Source organism: Saprolegnia parasitica, assembly GCF_000151545.1.
Source record: "Saprolegnia parasitica CBS 223.65 unplaced genomic scaffold supercont2.256, whole genome shotgun sequence".
Classification (NCBI taxonomy): domain Eukaryota; phylum Oomycota; class Saprolegniomycetes; order Saprolegniales; family Saprolegniaceae; genus Saprolegnia; species Saprolegnia parasitica.
The window spans coordinates 1-17,059 of NW_012156650.1; the positions used below are offsets into that span (position 1 = coordinate 1).

The window sequence follows — 17,059 nt, forward strand, 5'->3', positions numbered from 1 at the left end:
ACCCGGCACGGCTCGGGCTAGGGTACACCACAAGAGCACGAGAAGAGGACAAGGGAGTCACGAGGAGCGGGGCAGGATTACCAGCCTGCCCCGGCAGCGGCGCGGGATTACCAGCCCGCGCCGACGAAACGACATGCGGCGCGAACGGAGCAGCGCTCGGAGGCAGGGATACACCGCTCCCCTCGACTGGGTAGGCGGCGCCCGGTAGTAGTTCGACTTGTAGCGGCACGACACCCTGGGCAGCTGCGGTATGTTGCGACACCGCCACAGGGGCCACTAGAGTTCCAGCGACCAGAGCAATTCCCGGCGATGGGGCGCGCACGAGAGGAGGGACAGAGGACGGGGGAGGCCGAGCATGCGCCAAGCCAGACGCTCCCGCAGAGTTAAGACTCGGACCAGCTGTGGCACCCGAAGGTTTCACAGCCGGATCCTCAGTGTCACCCTCGCGGCACCCACGCTCACCAGTTGAAGATGACGTCATCCGGAGACAACTGTCAGTGAATTAACTTTGATCGTTACCCCACGCTTCGCCAGCCAGCCAGCTACACTTGATCTTAGCCAAAAGGCCGAGAAGGTATGATTGGACTAAATCTGATTTCACCCTCCCTACGAAAAAACCACTCCGTGGTTTTTTCGAGACGGATGGTGCAGATCCCTTGCTGTAAAGGGGCAGCGTGCTTGAATTTTAGGTACGATTTCAGCTGTTTTCAAGTGTCTTTTTTAGATGCGGCCCGTTCTAGTGCGCCAAAATTGCGATAAAGTGCGTAAAAAATCGTACTTTATCGTACTTTTTTTATTCGAATGCTGATCCGCGCCGCGTTATCTTCACCTTCCATACACAAAACAAGATACAAATTTTAGAAAATATTACCAGCTGGCGCGTGGTTTTCACCGTGTGGTAGATGTGAAAAATTCATTTTTCACAGGAAAGTCCTTCTCGGCCTATTCTACAAAAGCAGTACATACTCGGCCATGACAATTGGAGGAGACAACTACGGAACAGTGCCTTGACAACCAATCAAGGTTGCGCACGACCACCCGTATCCGGAGACAAAGGAGGGTCTTCTGAGGATTCCGAGGAAAACTCCGGTACCGGGTACACCCATGGAGTACACCGATGATGACGAGCTCATCTGCATGCTGCAACCCCATGTCTTAGCCAAAAGGCCGTGTGTGCACTGGTGTGTGCAAGCGGATAAATACAAGAAGCGCGCTTTGAATGGCCGTTGCGTATTATCGACGAAATTTGTAGGCGTTTGGCATTGGGCGTTTGGTTTGTTTCTGACCTACGAAGAAACCGGTTCTCAAAGCATCCCACCGGTTGTAGTTGATTAATAGCACTGATCGAGCTCAAAGCGTGCAAGTTTAACACACTTTTGGCTCGTAGACCTTTGATCCATGATGACATGCAAGGCCAAAGTCACCCCTTCGTCGTCCCGGTACTTGCCGGTGGACAGCAATTGCATTTATTTTTCAGTTCTTTCATGGCTTCTTGAGCTGGCCACTCGGCGATGTACATGTACCAACTAGTACTACATAACACGTCGATGATACTACTGCGCTCTCATCCCTCGCCTTACTTGACGATGGATGCGAATAAGCAGTGTTTCCAGCAGCACTGACCATGCCAGCAACGCTTCATAACCGTTCGAGTTCCGTCCCTCTACGCTTTGCCAAAAGGCCAAAATTGTTCCATCTTGAAATACTGTCCAACAACATAATTGCGAACGGTCTTGCAGTCCGCCATGCAGTCCGCCATGAGGCGCCGACGCAAGCGCTTGGATCTGCCAACGAACTCGGCGGGCTTCGGTCGCAGTATGCCCCAGCCCATGGCATGCCATGAATGTAGTGGTAAGGGAGCCCTTTTCATGCAGTTCACGCATTATAGTCGTTAGAATCATCAATAGTGCAGCGAACCCTATTAATGCATACGAGTAGCGTTCGCGATAAAGACGATAGCGCAACGTTGTGCCAGCAAACGAGCACAGAACGTTTACTAGTACCTGGCAACAAGCCCATCGTCCGACCTTGTTAGCATCGGCAGCTGTGTTGAGCAGTGTTATCTCTCGATCCATCGTATGACAAGTTTCGCGATGTCGCTGAGGTTGCGCCAGCACTCCTGAGACGTCCAGTATCATTGACCAGACTTCCCACAAGTGCGATACCTTGCACTACCCAGCCATTTAAGCAGTAAGCAGCTCGACGAGTGGGGAGAAGCCGTACTAGTACCTCACTATAAAGGGGCTCCGATAAGCTTTGCTCAACATATCGTTCCAACCATCGCTTCTAGAGGAGCCCGTTTCGCGGCACCTTCGAGTTGAAAATACCTCTCATACATTTAGACTAGCAGTTTCTGGTCAGGCGGTGTATAACTGGAATGGCCACTTTGGTTTCTTTTCCTATGTGGTCTATCGCCAAGCTGCTTGATCCTTCCGCAGCTCATGAGTTCCTCTCACTACTCCCGCACAGTTAAGCCTCAGCAGAGCATGAGTTAGGAGACCAATCGATGCACCGCAGGGCCACGTCGTGCGCTTTCGCAGCCGTGAGCCAGACCCGTGTTGCGTAGCTCCACTTGGATGCGACCTCTGGGCCGACCTGGAGCTGCAGCACCCGAATGTACTATAGACTAGCAGCTTCTATCTTCTTGGCTAGCAGGGTCTCGTTTTGGTCACCTGTAGTAAGTCAGCTCAGGTATTGCGCAGAAGATCAAGTAAGTCGACGTTGCGCCTCATAGGACAAAAGAGAAAAACGTCACGTTGGGTTTATTCAAAACACCACCTTCGCACTTTCTTACATTGGTCAGGCCCGCAGTGAGGAATGATGGTCACGTGGCATCCGCGGTTTAGCTGCAAAGCTATTTTGGCACTCCGATTCGCGTTTCTGCTATTAAGTTCGAATTCACAAAACGCACTTACTACGGTCTTTCGGTCCGATTAACTGTCGGTCCACGCACTTATGGGGACAGCCCTCTTGCTGAATGGAGCTTGAACCCGATGCACTGTTTCCTTTAGGCTCTGCCGCTCCTCGTCGGTGCTGGCCTTGACGTCAATATGCCACTGCCGAGCACCGCTGACCGCCGAGGATGAAACGTAGTTACCGATGCCGAAGCGCCTGCTTCGCGTTGGAGCTTGTGACGTGCACCACCACTGCGTGCTCACACCCCACATGGATTGGCGTTGGCGCTTCGAGTCTTTGTCATTGTGCAAACTGGCCGAATTCGAGCGCATGATCGGTCGACTCGGAACACCACAATAGGAAGCAATCCAACATTTACGGTACAACAAAGTACTTTCGGACAAAGCGCTGTTGACCAGAACTCGGAGTTCTCGAGGCGCATGACTGTTTTGTCGAACTGTGCGACTCTCCAACCACTCTCCTGCCGCGACCACCATCGTTCATGGGCTTAAACGTGACGTGCGTAGCCTCATGCTTGGCATGCAATCTAGATCAGGTCGTCGTCTCCTGCCACGAGACTTGTTGCGATGAACGCTAATCTGCGACTGCAGGCTTCAGCAACACTTCACCACGTTGCATGCCGTAGTGGCCCGAGTGCATCGCATTGTTAGGCTCGTACTTGAAATAGTGTTATGAATGGAAGCTAGCTTGAGGTCTTGCATGTCGGCGCGACAGCGCTTTAGGCAATTAGCGGCGCGATTCGCGCTTCTTGTCCTTCTGCTCCTTGTTGCGGAGAAGGATGACGACCAAGCGCACAAAGATGTTGACAAAGTCTACAAGCAACATGAGTACCCGTGCCATTGTCGGCGACCGTGTTACCGAGGAAGAGGTCGAGCGCATGAAGCACGAAGTCCATGTCGCCCATCGTCGCCTTCTCAATGATCATCTGCGTATCAAAGAGCACATACGCGCAAAAGACGAGGAGGCCCATGTACTAATCATGCGCAGAGAGGCCATGAGCAATTTCCCGAAAGTGAACAAGTTCGTCGTACCAAGTGGGCGTTGTACAAGGCAATCGAGCGCGAGAAGAGGTTGACGAGCGAGATGAGGGACATGACCATTGTCGCCGACGAGATGAACGACATGATGTACATGTACGATCGGCGCTTTTCTAGACACATGCACCGTGAGCCCCATCGTCCTCGCTAAAGAAGGAGTCGCGTACCGATCAAGGCGCTGCCGGTGAAGCAAAGAAAGATCACTGTCGTCGCCAAGCTATAGGAGAGATGCATGAGCCATTGCATACGGGCTCCGTGGCGCTGCCAGTACGTACCAGGCAGTGACGACAATCGCCGGGTCGACGTTGAGCGCAGTCGCGACGAGCGGGCCAATGTTGATGCCCGTGCAGGTCGCGATGGCCATGAGCATGCCCAAGCGCTTCATCACGAGGTGCTTCTCAACGAAGAAGAGGCCAAAGATGAACCCGACCGAGGCGCACACCGTTGTGATCCCCGCGAGGTCGTACGCCATGTCGAGGCCGACGCCGACGGCTGCGGCAAGGAGCGTCGCGGCGAGCGCCGTGTACACACGGACGAGATGCTGCTGGACAGGGACGCTGATGTCGTTGGCCTTGAAGAGCGCTTCCATGTTCCACGCGGAGCGGGTGAAGAAGCTGGAAGGGTCCATGCTGTGTTGGGAGGTCGAATCTGAAAATGGAAGAATGAAATACAATGCAAAAAATGCCACGTGGCTTTTGAGCGTGTTTTTATCTCTTCTGACATGGCATTTGTATGTGGATCGTATTAAAATACGTGAGTAATTGCGCACAAATTTCAGAATGATGGTAGCGATGCGCCGATTGGCTGAAATACCAACGCCCAATCAAAATGACACAATGCGATCCTGACTCCAGCAAATTCCCGAAGCTGCGACCTGTGACGATCTGCCTCAACAACTCCGCGGCCTTCACGTTGGAGCCCTTCCGGCAGGTGGTCGCCTTGTCGGAAATGGTTGCAACTGGTCGAATCGCTCACACGTGTCCTCCCCAGCCACCCAGGTATTGTTTCCGGCAAGCGCGCCGGTCTTGGCCATGCGGCCCAACTATAATAGCGCCAACGTGGTCCGCATCAACTGCCCTCGTCATGTTCCAACGTAGCGAAGATGTTGGCGCCCGGACAGCTCGCGTCGCCCCGCATGGCCCCCTTCACACCGGGATTGCGATCGACATGATCAGGCATCTACCTCGGCGACTTTTTCTCAAGTCATGAGCCACAACCCAATCCCAGATACATGTATGCTGCGGCATCGTGGGCACCACCGCACCACATCCGGACTCTGGTTTAGCCGCAACAGAGTCGTCTTTTCGTGTAGCTGGATTAGCCAGGGAGCACACATAGAAAAACGCTCATTTTCCAACTAGTGGGTGACGTCGAGCGCCAAAGCGCTCCTCGAGAGACGCAAGTGACCATGGAAAAAGGTCGCGACAGTTGGCGTGCCTGTCGCTCGAGTTTTGACATAGTCGCGCCGACTAGAAAATCGGGTACATCGATAATAGGCTTTCATTTTATCAAATGGTGCGACGCCAAGTGCCCAAGCGTTTTTTCGCGATGCACGTGGCCATGGGATGATGGTGGCTGTGGCCGTCGCCTCGTTGATAACGTTAATAGGACAGTGCTGAACATGGCGCGCGCCAAGCACCCACTCGACCATAGCGATCCTAGGATGATGTTGCCCATAGCCTATCTAGTACTAATACACGTGAGCTTCATATCCGGACTAGCTTGCAGTAAAAGGCTTCGCAACCTTGTTGACGAGCTCTGTTTTATCGCCAACTTGTCGGCAAATGTACGGCCATCAAATGTATTGAGCAAGCAAAGTAGAGGCACTTAGACAAGGCACTGACCAAGCACGAGGGCACCACCGGCAACGGCACTGGCAACCGCGTACGGGACCCAGTCGGATGCCACGGGCTCAAATCCCGTCGCGTTTTCAAGCTTGAGAACACCCAATCGAGCACCGAGGTAGTCGACGATGCACTCGACGCTCGGAGGCTCACAGCGGAGCCCCACGTATCCATCGGGGCGCAACAGGAAGACGCATTGGCCATCGACGCCAAAGCGCGCGTGGGCGACTGAGTTGGACGCCGGCACGACGATGCAGTCGTCGACAACGCCGTGGGTTGCACGGATGATCTGCGTGCCGAGCGTCGAGAGCTCTGTCGTCGTCATTGGCACCACGGTGGCGCCATCGTGGCCTTCAAAGAGCAGCGCAAGACACTGCGTGCTGGCGCTTGGACGGGTCTCAGACGGCAGAACATGCCACGGGCAGCGATCGCCCGCCTGAATGCGCGCGCCAAGGAGACGTCGAAAGTTTTGGCGCCGGCGCTTCGAGGCGTGTGGCACGAGCGACGGCTTGTCCCAGTGCTCGGCCGAGAGGGTACTTTTGCGGTACGCAATCGCAGTCTCGCCGAGAAACGCGGCGGCCTTGGACGCAAAGAGCGGGCGGGCAGCCATTGCCTGCAGCACGCCCTTTCGCAGCGCATGGAACCACGTGTTGCGGCTGCTGGCGAGGCCTTGGCCGCGCGTCGTCATGGCGACGAGAGCGTCACCGACAAGCCGGCGCTCCTCTCCGTATGTGCGCAAGAGGCTTTCGCTGCAAGTACCTCGCAGAACGAAACCGAGCTTCCAACCGAGGTTGACCGCGTCTTGAACCCCCGTGTTCATGCCTTGGCCGTAGAGCGGCGAGTGGCAGTGGCACGCGTCGCCAGCAAGAAAACACGCTCGCCGTCGTCGTACGTGGTCGCGAGGCGCTCGTTGATGCGAAAGTGCGACGCCCAGAGCACATGCTCAAACGAGACAGGGGCCATGTGCGCGCTCACGACCGCCTCCAGCTCCGAGTGCGTTAGCTCGCGCAGCAAGGGCAGGCCGTGGCGATCCGTCTCGGAGGCCGATCGGTACTTCGCGCCTTCGGCGTCGTCCATGTCGATGGCCGCGAGAAACGTGCCGTTGGGCATCGGTGTCACAAAGCTCGCACCGTTCTCCAACAGAAAAAACGTCAGCGCATCGCGGTCGGCCAAAGAATCGATGGGCGCGGTGGGGCGAAAATGCACCGCGAGGAATTGCCCCGGCATCACAATACCCTCGAAGCCGCACTGCATGAGCTTGCGCACGCTGGAGCGAGCGCCATCGGCGCCGACGAGATACTTGGCTTGAACGACGAGGTCGGTGCCGTCGGCAGTGGTCAGTGACGCGCTGATGGCAGTCGGCGTGCGGGTGTAGCTCTGTAGCGTCGTCGACCGATGGATCGCAACGTGCTTTTCAACGTACGAGGCAAGGCACTGCTCGGTATACCATTGCTCCGTGAGGAGCCCATACGTGTACGGCGAGTCCATGTGCGCGTCCAGCGGCACCGAGTTGATAACGCCGCCTCGGTCACGAAACGTCGTCCGACAGGCGCGGAGGCATCGCTCGTGCAGAGCGTCGACGACGCCGTCGTAGGCTTCGAGCAGCTCGAGCGACCGCGGCCAGAGCACCGAGGCTTTTGTTTGCATCACAAGCGCCGGTGCACGATCGATGATTGCAACGTTGGTGACGCCGTGCCGCACCAGCTCAGCAGCAAGCGTCAGGCCAGTTGGGCCAGCGCCAACGATGAGGACGTCGACGCGAGATGGGATAGTAGACGATGGCATGGTCAAGAGAATGGAGTGGAAGCGTGCGCTGGACGTGGGGAAAAGCAATGTGGTCGATCCGGCCGATCTTGCGGATCTATCCGGATAAAATGTCGTATGCGGAGGATTCGGACATTTCGGTAAAACGTGTCGATTGTGATTTTTGCAAATGCCATCATCACACGACAGCACCGTCGACAGATATCCGCACGCGTGAATGACATTATCATGGATGGCATGACTCAGTTCAACAACATTATCATGGATGGAATATATGACGTCGTCCAAGGAAGAAGATGGGCGAAGGCCGACCGCTTGAAGGCAGAAAAACTCCCAGCACGAGCTTGGTAAACTCAGCGCTGTGTGCGTACCGGTACGAACGCAACCCTTAGCGTGTCGAGGCCCCTTATGTGAGACGTTGTAGAGGACAGGGACTTCTCCTAGACTTGGCGAAATATAAAACAGGTCCACTCAACTTAGCGCTGCGTGTAGAGTGATGCTGCTACGCGTTCAAATTCTAGCTGTTTACAAAAGGACCAGAGTGTGCGCTTGGCGCCGTGCGAGCTAAATATTGTCTTTCCCATGTCATCGGTACATAGTCAGAGTACGACCAGAGGTTGCCTGTATGTAAATGAACTCAATACAAGACGACAGCATCAGCAGTGCCCTCTTCCCCTTGTTTGCTGTGAAGGCATTCACACATCTATGGCTTTGCTGGAGCTTTACGTTTTGTTTGGAGTTTGCACCTCGGCGGACGGCACCACAAGGCAAGACGAGCATCGAAAGTAAAGGTGTGCGGTGAGCTCGTTGCCTTGCTCGAGGATAATAATGCAAATATGCTTGGTGAGAGACTGAGATTGGACGCCGACTGAGTTTAAAATATCCCACTCTACACGAATCGAGCTGACGCTAAGACCGCCATCCTGCGAAATGTTCAACGCCGTGGTCCTCCAGCAAGCCTTAACGCATTGTATTTGCTCGGCCGTGCTGGACGTTTTGGCCTCTTTGTGATCCGATTCGTGCTCCCTGGTCCGGGACTAAGCTCGGATCGCTACATTGTCCAGTGTGTTGATTGCGCTGAAAAGTTTAATTCCACAATGTACACATTTTATTCATGTAACCAACTACTTGCCCCAGTAGTTGTGCTGTTCATACAAAACAGTTTACGCTTCATCGCGCTTGGGCGTCTCGATGTCGACGCTCTTCTGGGTACAGACCGGCGCGCCGTTGCCGAAGAGGAGCTCAATGTCTTCGAGAAGGAGGCCCTTGGTCTCGGGGCACTTGAACCAGACGTAGACTCCGGCGAGCGCGCAGAGCGCCGTGAAGAGGAAGAAGACGCCGTTGATGTTGAGGTACGGGAAGAGTTTGGGGATGCCAATCATGAGCGAACCCATGCACCAGTTGGTCATCGTCGACGCCGACACCGCCTTGGCGCGCACGTTCATGGGGAAGATCTCGGCCGGGTAGATCCAGCACACGGGACCCCACGAAATGGCAAAGTTGAAGATGAAGAAGGCCGTAAACACAATCATCGTCCAGCCCGCGCCCGTCGAGCAGTCCGACTTGCTCGTGTCGCCCTTGCAACCCGCCGTGAACGAGATGGCAGAGACCAAGTGACCGATAACCATGCCAGCAGCGCCGACGAGGAGGAGCTTGCGGCGACCGACCTTGTCGACCCAATACATGGCTGGGATCGTCGAGAGGAAGTTGACGATCTGGAAGATGAGGAGCGACACGATACCGTCGCCGACAACATCCTTGAAAATCTGACCGCCGTACGTGAAGATCGGGTTAATGCCGGTGGCTTGCTGGAGGAGCTGGAGCGAGCAAGCGATGAGGAGGCGAGGGCGGATGGACGGGTGCCAAAGGTCAGCCCACGTCGACGTGTTGTCGCCTTCTTCTTCAATGGCGTCACCGATGGCCTGGAGCTCGGCACCGACGTTCTCGGTACGACGAAGTCGCTTGAGGGCAGTCTCGGCTTGGGCGCGGCCCTTGGCTTTGTACATCCAGCGCGGCGACTCGGGCACACAAAAGATACCGGCCATGACGACGACCGGGAAAGCCATCGCAACGGCGTTCGTGACGCGCCAACCGTGCTCATCGTACTGGACGACATAGTTGATGATACCGGCGAGGAGGAGACCGGTGACGATCGACATTTGCATGAAGCCAGAAAGCATACCACGGAGCTCCTTCGGTGCCATCTCGGCACCAAAAATGGGCAGCGAGAAGGACGAGTTGCCAACGCCAAAGCCTTGGATAATGCGCGCGATCAAGGCGAGCGTGTGGCCCATCTTGTTGGTGAGGACGAGCATGAGCGTGCCGACGCAGAAGAGGACACCAGCGGAGAAGATGGTCGCACGACGGCCGTACTTGTCGGCGATGTAGCCGCCAAGGTACGCACCGACGATGCAGCCCATGTAGTAGAGCACGTTGAAGAGCGTCGTGAACGTCGACCAGTTGTCCGGGAGGTCGGACGACGAGGCGCGACACTGCGCGCCCGTGTTGCCATCGTAGCCGATGCAAAAGTCGTTGAGGAACGAGTCCATGACCAGGACACCGCCTGTGACGCCTTGATCGTAGCCGAAGAAGATACCGCCGAGGGACGCAAAGACGCAGACGACGATCGCGTACGAGCGGGAGCCTTCCGTGGGCGTGTCGTCGGCGCCGCCGCCAGGGAGGATCGCAATACCGCCAGCCATGGTCCTTTGGTTGGAGGTGGCAAAAGAAGAAGTGAATGTCCTAAAGATCTAACGAGGTGGCGCAGAGGCCAGACAGGTCATGTGGCGCCACTCTACCGGCTGGGCAACCAAAGGCATGGTCCCGAAGCAGTGACTCGCGTGATGTTGAAGAAGAAAGTACATACCGGTACCTTGAAGCCTGCCATGCGTGTTGAAGTTGGCCTTCTGTGTTGAAGTTGGTCATATGGGTGCGTCCTCGGCAAAGGATTTAGACAACTTTTTTGTATCCACCAAACCATCCAGTACTGAAATACTAGCACCACGTGATATAGGTCGCAACCTGGGCGGCAGAGTCGCGTTTGATTGGCCAGCGAACGATGTTATAGGACTCTAGTTCACGTATTACCGATAGTCATGTCTTGAAAGTGGCTACACGTGGAACCGTTTCACACCGACACGTTGGCAATAGAATCGTACACCGTAAATTCAGTGCGGCTTTCGCCTCGTTGGTTTCTCTTTTGTGGGCCATAACATCGTTTTGGGACACTAGTTTTTTGAGTTTTTTGGCACCTCGCACTGCATCGTATACCTGGTGGTAAAGCAATGCATGGAGAGAACCTACTGTACTCGTGTCTTCGCACTGGATCTCTGGTACCTCGCATGACATCAGTTGTGTGTCCTGCATGCAAGCTCGCAAGATAGGCACGAAGAAAAACTCCATCCGACGTCCTACAGTGTATTTCCTGCTGTGCATTTCAGGAGTCGCGCTTGTTCCCAGCAAAGGATGGGTGTGGTGAGGCAGGTCGAGACTTAGCAGGCCGAAGCCAAATCGAAACTACGTTGAGGTTTGGCTGGCCTGTGCCGGCTCCTCTTAAAGTTACGTCTGCACAGCGTCCAACGTCAAAACGGGCAGCGACAACGGCTTTCCTCCGCCGCATCACGATCGAGCCGAGCACTTAAGCCCTGAGTAGACTGGGGAGTTGTCGAAGGAATGATCTAGCTCTGGTAGGGTTACGTCCACGACAATGTGTTTGGGCGAGATTTTACAATCAACTGGGATCCGATGACTGGGCCCAAAGACCTCATTCGGTCCCCTAACACTGACCAGGGCATATACGGTCCGGTAACGTGCACAACCTACATCGTCAATGTTAGCCTCGAGTGGGGCAAGAAACCATACCGCAGATAGCATGCCTAGTGATATTTATGCTTTAGCAGAGTCGATGGACATTGCCAGCGAATGTTGTCTTGAGCCTCCATTGTTCGAGTCTAACGACCTCTCTTCCTTTGATAATGGCGTGACTCATTCCAGCCTCCGGATAGACTACGTGGCAGCTCGTGGGCAGTTTTGGGACTCTGACGCATTCAGGGCATCGATAGCATACATACGCACATCTGAAGGTTGAACTCAAGTGCCATTACTAGTATACTAGTATACCAACCTGTCAGATGCAGTGGAAGCGAAATGTCGGTTCTCACCTTGAACGACTCCTGGGCTGTCTTGTTGTTCTGGCAAAAGCCCATCACGTTATGCCCACTTCATGGTACAGCACGCCAGGATGACCTGTAGCCCTGGCATGAACAGCCACAGAGCTCGACCAGCAAGGCAACAGGATTCGCAGCAGACTGGGCGGGGCGAGCCAAGGACGTCGTGAAGTCCTCTTGCGTTAAAGAGTCAAATCTTACCTCTGTAGAACTCTACCATGTCCCTCCTTTGGGGACGAGTGCTCCTTCCGCTAGCCTACACAGTATAATATAGAAGGAGGCTATGAACGACCCGTTCGCAACGCATCAAGGCTGAACCGCTAAACCGACGGGACGATTGCGTGCCACCGCAACCGGTACCGGATACGAGAATGGTTGTTTCATTATCCGGACCGCTGACACGTGAAAGACCCGCCACCATGCCGGTCGGCGTCGTCATGCAGTGGACGGCCGAAGGTAGACGCCATGCGCATGCAGCCACTCCTCATGTCTACCTCTAGTCTCTCTCGAGGACATGGAGAAGACAAGCATCATCGTCGACGACGACGAGTACATCTTTGACGGCTTCTTCCTCCTCGGCGCCGACGCCATGCCACCCGTACGCGCCGGCTCGTCATGGCGCTTCTACGTCTCATGCGCATGAAGTAGATGGAGTATGTGCGCAGTGGCGTCAAGTGCACGCTGGCGCTCGTGCCGCAGGAGCTGCCACCGCACCAGTACGAGCACGACGCGATGCTCTCGTTCGAGCAGTTTGTGCTCTGGCAGCTGCTTCGCATCCCCATCTCGGAGCTCCCGGGCTTTCAAGGCGACCGTGGCATGCACCTCTACCCGCGCTTTGTCTCTCGGAAGGACCAGACGCCCGAAACCCTGCGCCAGGTACGACGTCTCCTCAACGGATGCGTCAAGCGGCTTAGGTGACGGCGTCGCATCGCCTTGGCTTTGGCATTGGAGCGCTCTTGCCACTCCCTGCGCTCTTGAACCATGTGCAAGAGTCGTCGTCGACGACGGCCCATGCGTTCATGCGAACGCACTCGGAGGCGCGGCTTCGGTACCACGTCGTGTCGACACGCTCGAAACAAGGTTGTCCTTATCTCTACCGCCCCCCGTGCTCGCTCATGCAGCGCCGCAGACTACTTTCGCATCGACAGCGCCAATGCCTTCTTGGTACAAACTGTCACCGCATCATCATCAGGGACCGTCTCTGTACATGCGTACGATTCCTTCGATAGGGCCAAGTCTACCATGAAGGGCGGGGGCGCCAGCCCACGACGGCGTCGCCGACCTGCGCCAGTTCAATGTCCACCAGCGCTTGGGGGCCATCCGTTGTATAGCCACGCCGGTGGAAAAGTGCAGCTTTGGCCAGCGCGCGTCCGAGTGCTACCTCTCGGGTCTCAAGGCCGACGTCATCGAAGTACCAAGTCCATGGCATATACACGGCTATCTCCTGTGCGTAGATTGCGACGGCGCTGCCGCTTTTGACGAGAACGCTGGCCCACAGGCGACAATTGCAATCGTTGCAAGCCACGTGGGGCCTCTCGTTTCAGACCCCGGCGCTCTGCCACGAAGCGTTTCTGCATGTCTCGTATATCGAGTGCGGCATTCCGTCGGCCAACTGCGCCCCCGCCATCCATGCGCGCGTGCGACTGGGCCTGCCGCTTTCTCGCCCGTCGCTGTCGTCGACCAAGAAGCGGAAAACACCGGTACCACCGAACCCAGTGACGACGAACGCTCATGCGGTGTACAGATGTCGGAGCTCGAGTCGATTGTGGACGCGCACGACGATCGAGACTTTCAACGCATGGACCCACCGCCGTATCTGCGGTCGTATGGCCGCCTCGAGTTTCTCGGCGATGCAGCGCTGAGCCTCGTGGCCGCGTGCGCCACCTTTCTTCGGGTAGCCGCCGATGACAATATCGTCCCCGCTTTCATGCATGGATACTAGCTGCGTGCGGCCCCCGAGGGACAGCTCACGACGATGCGCGCTAGCATTGTGAGCAACGACACCATCGGCGAGATGGCCATGAAATTGGGGCTCCAGCATCTCGTCCTCAGCGCCTACGATGTGACGACGGCGCCCGTGTGCGACAGGACGCCCTCCGTCCATGAAGGCTCACCGACGTGTAGGAAACTGGTGCAAAAGATCGCCGCCGACTGCTTGGAAGCGCTTCTCGGCGCGCTTCTCGTCGACCTCGTAAGTCGCGCATCGGCGAGCGATGCTGAAAAGATCCTCGTAGGGACTCGACGAGGGCATGGTGGCCGTCCGCGCCCTCTTTTCTGGCATGGTCAAGGCGTACGACCCCGAGCTCCACGAGCTTCTCTTCCTCTCGGAGGACGCGCTGCGGGCGGAGGCGCAAATCTACTTGGACGAAGACGCGGCGGCGTTTCAAGCGCACCCGCAAGCGGCTTGGCTCCTTTCGCAAAAAACAAAGTTTGAGGCCGCGCATGCCACCGTGCCTCGCCTCCATCGCCCGCACGTCTGGGTCCGCGCGCTCACGCACAAGTCGTTTTGGAGCCCGAGCATCGACCACGACGCGTCGTACGTCCCCAGTGGTCCTGGCAACTACGAGCGGCTCGAGTTTCTCGGCGACGCCGTGCTCGACATCGTCGTCTCGTACCATCTGTGGAGCGCGTTTCCGCACCAGCATGTATTAGCGCGATCGGTGCGCTGGGACTCGACCACTCTATGGATCTAGGAAAACCTCTTGTCCAAAGTCCGGTCGGCGCTCGTCAATAACGCACGACTCGGTCACATTGGCGCGGCCCATGGCTTTGAGGATGTGATTCGCCTTGGCACTACCGTGGTCGCCAACGGCCTCCGCCTCCCAGCGGTCATTGCGGACGCGTTCGAAGCGCTCCTCGCAGCCTCGTTCCTCGAAAACGTGCGTGCTTTCGCTGTCATGGTGCTGATTGTTCCTGCGACTAGTGGTCCCTTCTGCCAGTCGCGTCCTTCTTGCAAGACGCTCTCTTCCCGCTCCTGCCCGAGGTGAGTCGCCCTGCGCTGGATTGGTGTTTGGCATTAAAGTAGGTCGTGCGGCATCGCGAGTGGCTCTCGCCGCGCCAGCGTCTCGTCACATACCTCCGCAAAGTGCATCCGACCGCCGACGTGATCTTCCAAACCACGACGCCCACGGACAAATCGACGCAACACGCTATCGCACTCGTCCTTGACGGCTTCCTCGTGTGTCGGGCCAGCGCATCCACCAAGGATCTCGCGACCGAGAGAGCCGCGACAAAGGCTATGCAACTGCTCGGGTTTCCATAACCAACTTTCCACACGACGCCTTTTCCTATTGATCGTCGGTCACCAGCCGTGCAAATGGAAACGGAGGATCCTGTAGCAACTCTCGTCCCAGCAGCCACTTGCTTAACGTTGGTAGAGTTGTTTTAGTGTGACGCATCGAGCGCACATGGTCCGGAAGGACGGCCCCCTCTGTTGATCGACTTGGAGCGATTCCCTTGCTCAGAACTTAGCGACACCCTGGAAGCCCAGTTTGGAAGGGGACCAATAATGAGATTGTCGGGCGGGTGTCAATTACAGAAGAGGACAACGTCCGAGAGCTCCTCGCGGGACGTCCGAATGCATCTCCAGCGTCCTACGCTCCACGAAGACAGGACATCAAGCGTGCTCCAACACTGCTCAAAACGCCACGACAAAGCGACGCACACGCAAATCGGGTTTTCATTCCTCCACCTAGCAACTACTAGTAGGTCGTCGTCGTACATACTCATGTCTATCGCGCTGTTGCTCTTTATGGGGTCTTGGGCAGCACACGGCTCTTCTCGATGAAGCGAATGCCTTCGGCTTCGAGGCGCGCGAGGCCTGGCGTGTAAATGTCGGGCGTCGTCGGCGTCAAGACACCGTGGCCCTGGACGTCGCCGCGCAGAATCAAGTCGACGCCGATCGCAGCGCTCATGCCGACGGTCTTGGCCATGACTGTGCTCTCGTCGTCGCCGTAGCCCACGTACGTCGACGTGATGAGTTCGCGGCGGTCGGCAAAGTCCACCTGGAACTCGTGGTGCATGATGGCCATGTCGCGCTCGCCCGGGAGGTACGAGAGCTTCTTGATCAAAAGCGCGCAGAACGCGTCGATCGTCGAGGTGGCCGACGGGTCGATGAGCGCACTGCCGTCGTCAAGGCCAAGCCACGTGAGGAAGGCCTCGGCGTCCGGCGTCAAGCGGCTGCTCATGCCGGCCTTGAGGTGCGCAATGAGCTCGGGCCACGTCGCAGGCAGCGCCGTCTCGTTCGTGTTGAGAAGACCGAGGAGGCGGCACTGGTGCATGATCGCGCAGTTGCCAGCGTACCGGAGCGTGCCGCGGAAGATCGAGTCGGCGTCCGGGATGTTGTACACCTGCGCGTACGGCAGCGAGTTGCGGTTCGGGATCTGCTCGAGCGCAAACGCGGGCAGAAAGTTGACCCGCTCCGCGCTCGTCAAGAGCGCTTCCCTAAACATGGTCACGTCGTCAATGTCGACGAGAGGCTCGTAAAGGATGCGTACCCTGGGATCTGGACCACTTGGCCGTTCTTGAGGTACTGGGCCGAGTTGAGAGCAGCCGTGAGCACGCCGCGCGGCGACCACGAAAACTTGTACGCAATCGGGTTGTCGGCCGCCTCGGGCGCGGGGAGACCGCCGCAGACCGACGAGAACGACACGACGCGGCCGTTCTGCGCCTGGACTTCGTCAATGATCTTCATCGCACTCATGTGGTCCATGCCCGGATCCAAGCCGAGTTCGCAGAGGATCGGGATGCGCTGGGCGACCGCCATGTCGTTCAGTGCTTGCATCTCGGGCGAGATGTAGCTCGCGGTCACGAGCGGCACCTTGGACGAGAGACACGCCTTCGCAATGTCCACGTGCATCGGCGCCGGCAAGAGCGACACGACGCAGTCCGCCGACGCCACCAAGGACGCCACCGCGTCCTTTTGCGTGCCGACGTTGATCGTCGCCGGCGTCACGCTGCGGTGCTTGTACTTGGCCGCCATCGCATCGGCTTCGCCCTGGAGGCCCGAGACCACGGTCAGCGAGTGGTTGGCGTCGCGCGTGAGGTACTCGACAAGCGGCGACGCGACGAGGCCCGCGCCAAGACACACGATCTGCTTGCGCTCCTTGGCCGCCGACACCGACACGCTGCCCTGGAACGTCATGCCCGCGCCTTCCTTGGTCGACTCGGCGCGCTGCGAGAGCGTCTGGTCGTACGTGCCCATGCAGTAATCCGGCAGTTCCTTGATCGTCGCGGCAGCACCTGGCGTCAAGCTCGAGAGCGCCGAAATCTTCTCGAGGATCGCATCCAACTCGGCCTACAGTCGTTGGCTACAGGTGTCAACAGTGAAAAA

The 17,059-nt window shown here is 57.0% G+C and overlaps 5 protein-coding genes across 5 annotated transcripts; 1 reads left to right on the top strand and 4 right to left on the bottom strand.

Moving 5' to 3' along the window:
• Nucleotides 1-3,542: 3,542 nt before the first annotated feature.
• On the bottom strand, nucleotides 3,543-4,602 carry SPRG_16257 (hypothetical protein). Its single transcript, XM_012355515.1, has 5 exons — nucleotides 4,229-4,602; nucleotides 4,121-4,170; nucleotides 3,948-4,066; nucleotides 3,775-3,889; nucleotides 3,543-3,728 (listed from the first exon to the last, which is right to left on the bottom strand). Exons 1-5 carry the CDS (start codon nucleotides 4,579-4,581, stop codon nucleotides 3,643-3,645), a joined length of 723 nt encoding a protein of 240 aa, XP_012210905.1. The 5' UTR covers nucleotides 4,582-4,602; the 3' UTR covers nucleotides 3,543-3,642.
• A 1,138-nt stretch (nucleotides 4,603-5,740) lies between these two features.
• Nucleotides 5,741-7,444, bottom strand: SPRG_16258 (hypothetical protein; the record flags this gene model as incomplete). Its single annotated transcript, XM_012355516.1, has 2 exons — nucleotides 5,741-6,598; nucleotides 6,652-7,444. The coding sequence occupies 2 exons, from the start codon at nucleotides 7,442-7,444 to the stop codon at nucleotides 5,781-5,783; spliced, it is 1,611 nt and encodes a 536-aa protein (XP_012210906.1). The 3' UTR covers nucleotides 5,741-5,780.
• A 1,207-nt stretch (nucleotides 7,445-8,651) lies between these two features.
• On the bottom strand, nucleotides 8,652-10,263 carry SPRG_16259 (hypothetical protein; the record flags this gene model as incomplete). The annotated part of the gene is made up of 1 exon (XM_012355517.1): nucleotides 8,652-10,263. One exon carries the CDS (start codon nucleotides 10,261-10,263, stop codon nucleotides 8,725-8,727), a length of 1,539 nt encoding a protein of 512 aa, XP_012210907.1. The 3' UTR covers nucleotides 8,652-8,724.
• A 1,883-nt stretch (nucleotides 10,264-12,146) lies between these two features.
• Nucleotides 12,147-14,989, top strand: SPRG_16260 (hypothetical protein; the record flags this gene model as incomplete). Its single annotated transcript, XM_012355518.1, has 15 exons — nucleotides 12,147-12,183; nucleotides 12,228-12,325; nucleotides 12,376-12,603; nucleotides 12,642-12,807; nucleotides 12,857-12,891; nucleotides 12,957-13,017; nucleotides 13,059-13,138; nucleotides 13,182-13,427; nucleotides 13,472-13,621; nucleotides 13,670-13,806; nucleotides 13,852-13,918; nucleotides 13,962-14,372; nucleotides 14,421-14,606; nucleotides 14,651-14,710; nucleotides 14,753-14,989. The coding sequence occupies 15 exons, from the start codon at nucleotides 12,147-12,149 to the stop codon at nucleotides 14,987-14,989; spliced, it is 2,199 nt and encodes a 732-aa protein (XP_012210908.1).
• Nucleotides 14,990-15,388: 399 nt separating this feature from the next.
• Nucleotides 15,389-17,024, bottom strand: SPRG_16261 (saccharopine dehydrogenase). The gene is made up of 2 exons (XM_012355519.1): nucleotides 16,224-17,024; nucleotides 15,389-16,170 (listed from the first exon to the last, which is right to left on the bottom strand). Exons 1-2 carry the CDS (start codon nucleotides 16,928-16,930, stop codon nucleotides 15,477-15,479), a joined length of 1,401 nt encoding a protein of 466 aa, XP_012210909.1. The 5' UTR covers nucleotides 16,931-17,024; the 3' UTR covers nucleotides 15,389-15,476.
• Nucleotides 17,025-17,059: the final 35 nt, after the last annotated feature.

Coding starts and splice junctions, on each gene's coding strand:
- SPRG_16261 (XM_012355519.1), bottom strand. CDS start 16,930: ATGGGCACGTACGACCAGACGCTCTCGCAGCGCGCCGAGTCGACCAAG. Junction 16,171..16,223: donor CAAGTGGTCCAGATCCCAGG/GTACGCATCCTT, acceptor GACCATGTTTAG/GGAAGCGCTCTTGACGAGCG.
- SPRG_16257 (XM_012355515.1), bottom strand. CDS start 4,581: ATGGACCCTTCCAGCTTCTTCACCCGCTCCGCGTGGAACATGGAAGCG. Junction 4,067..4,120: donor CACCGGCAGCGCCTTGATCG/GTACGCGACTCC, acceptor GCATGTGTCTAG/AAAAGCGCCGATCGTACATG. Junction 3,890..3,947: donor CCTTGTACAACGCCCACTTG/GTACGACGAACT, acceptor GCGCATGATTAG/TACATGGGCCTCCTCGTCTT.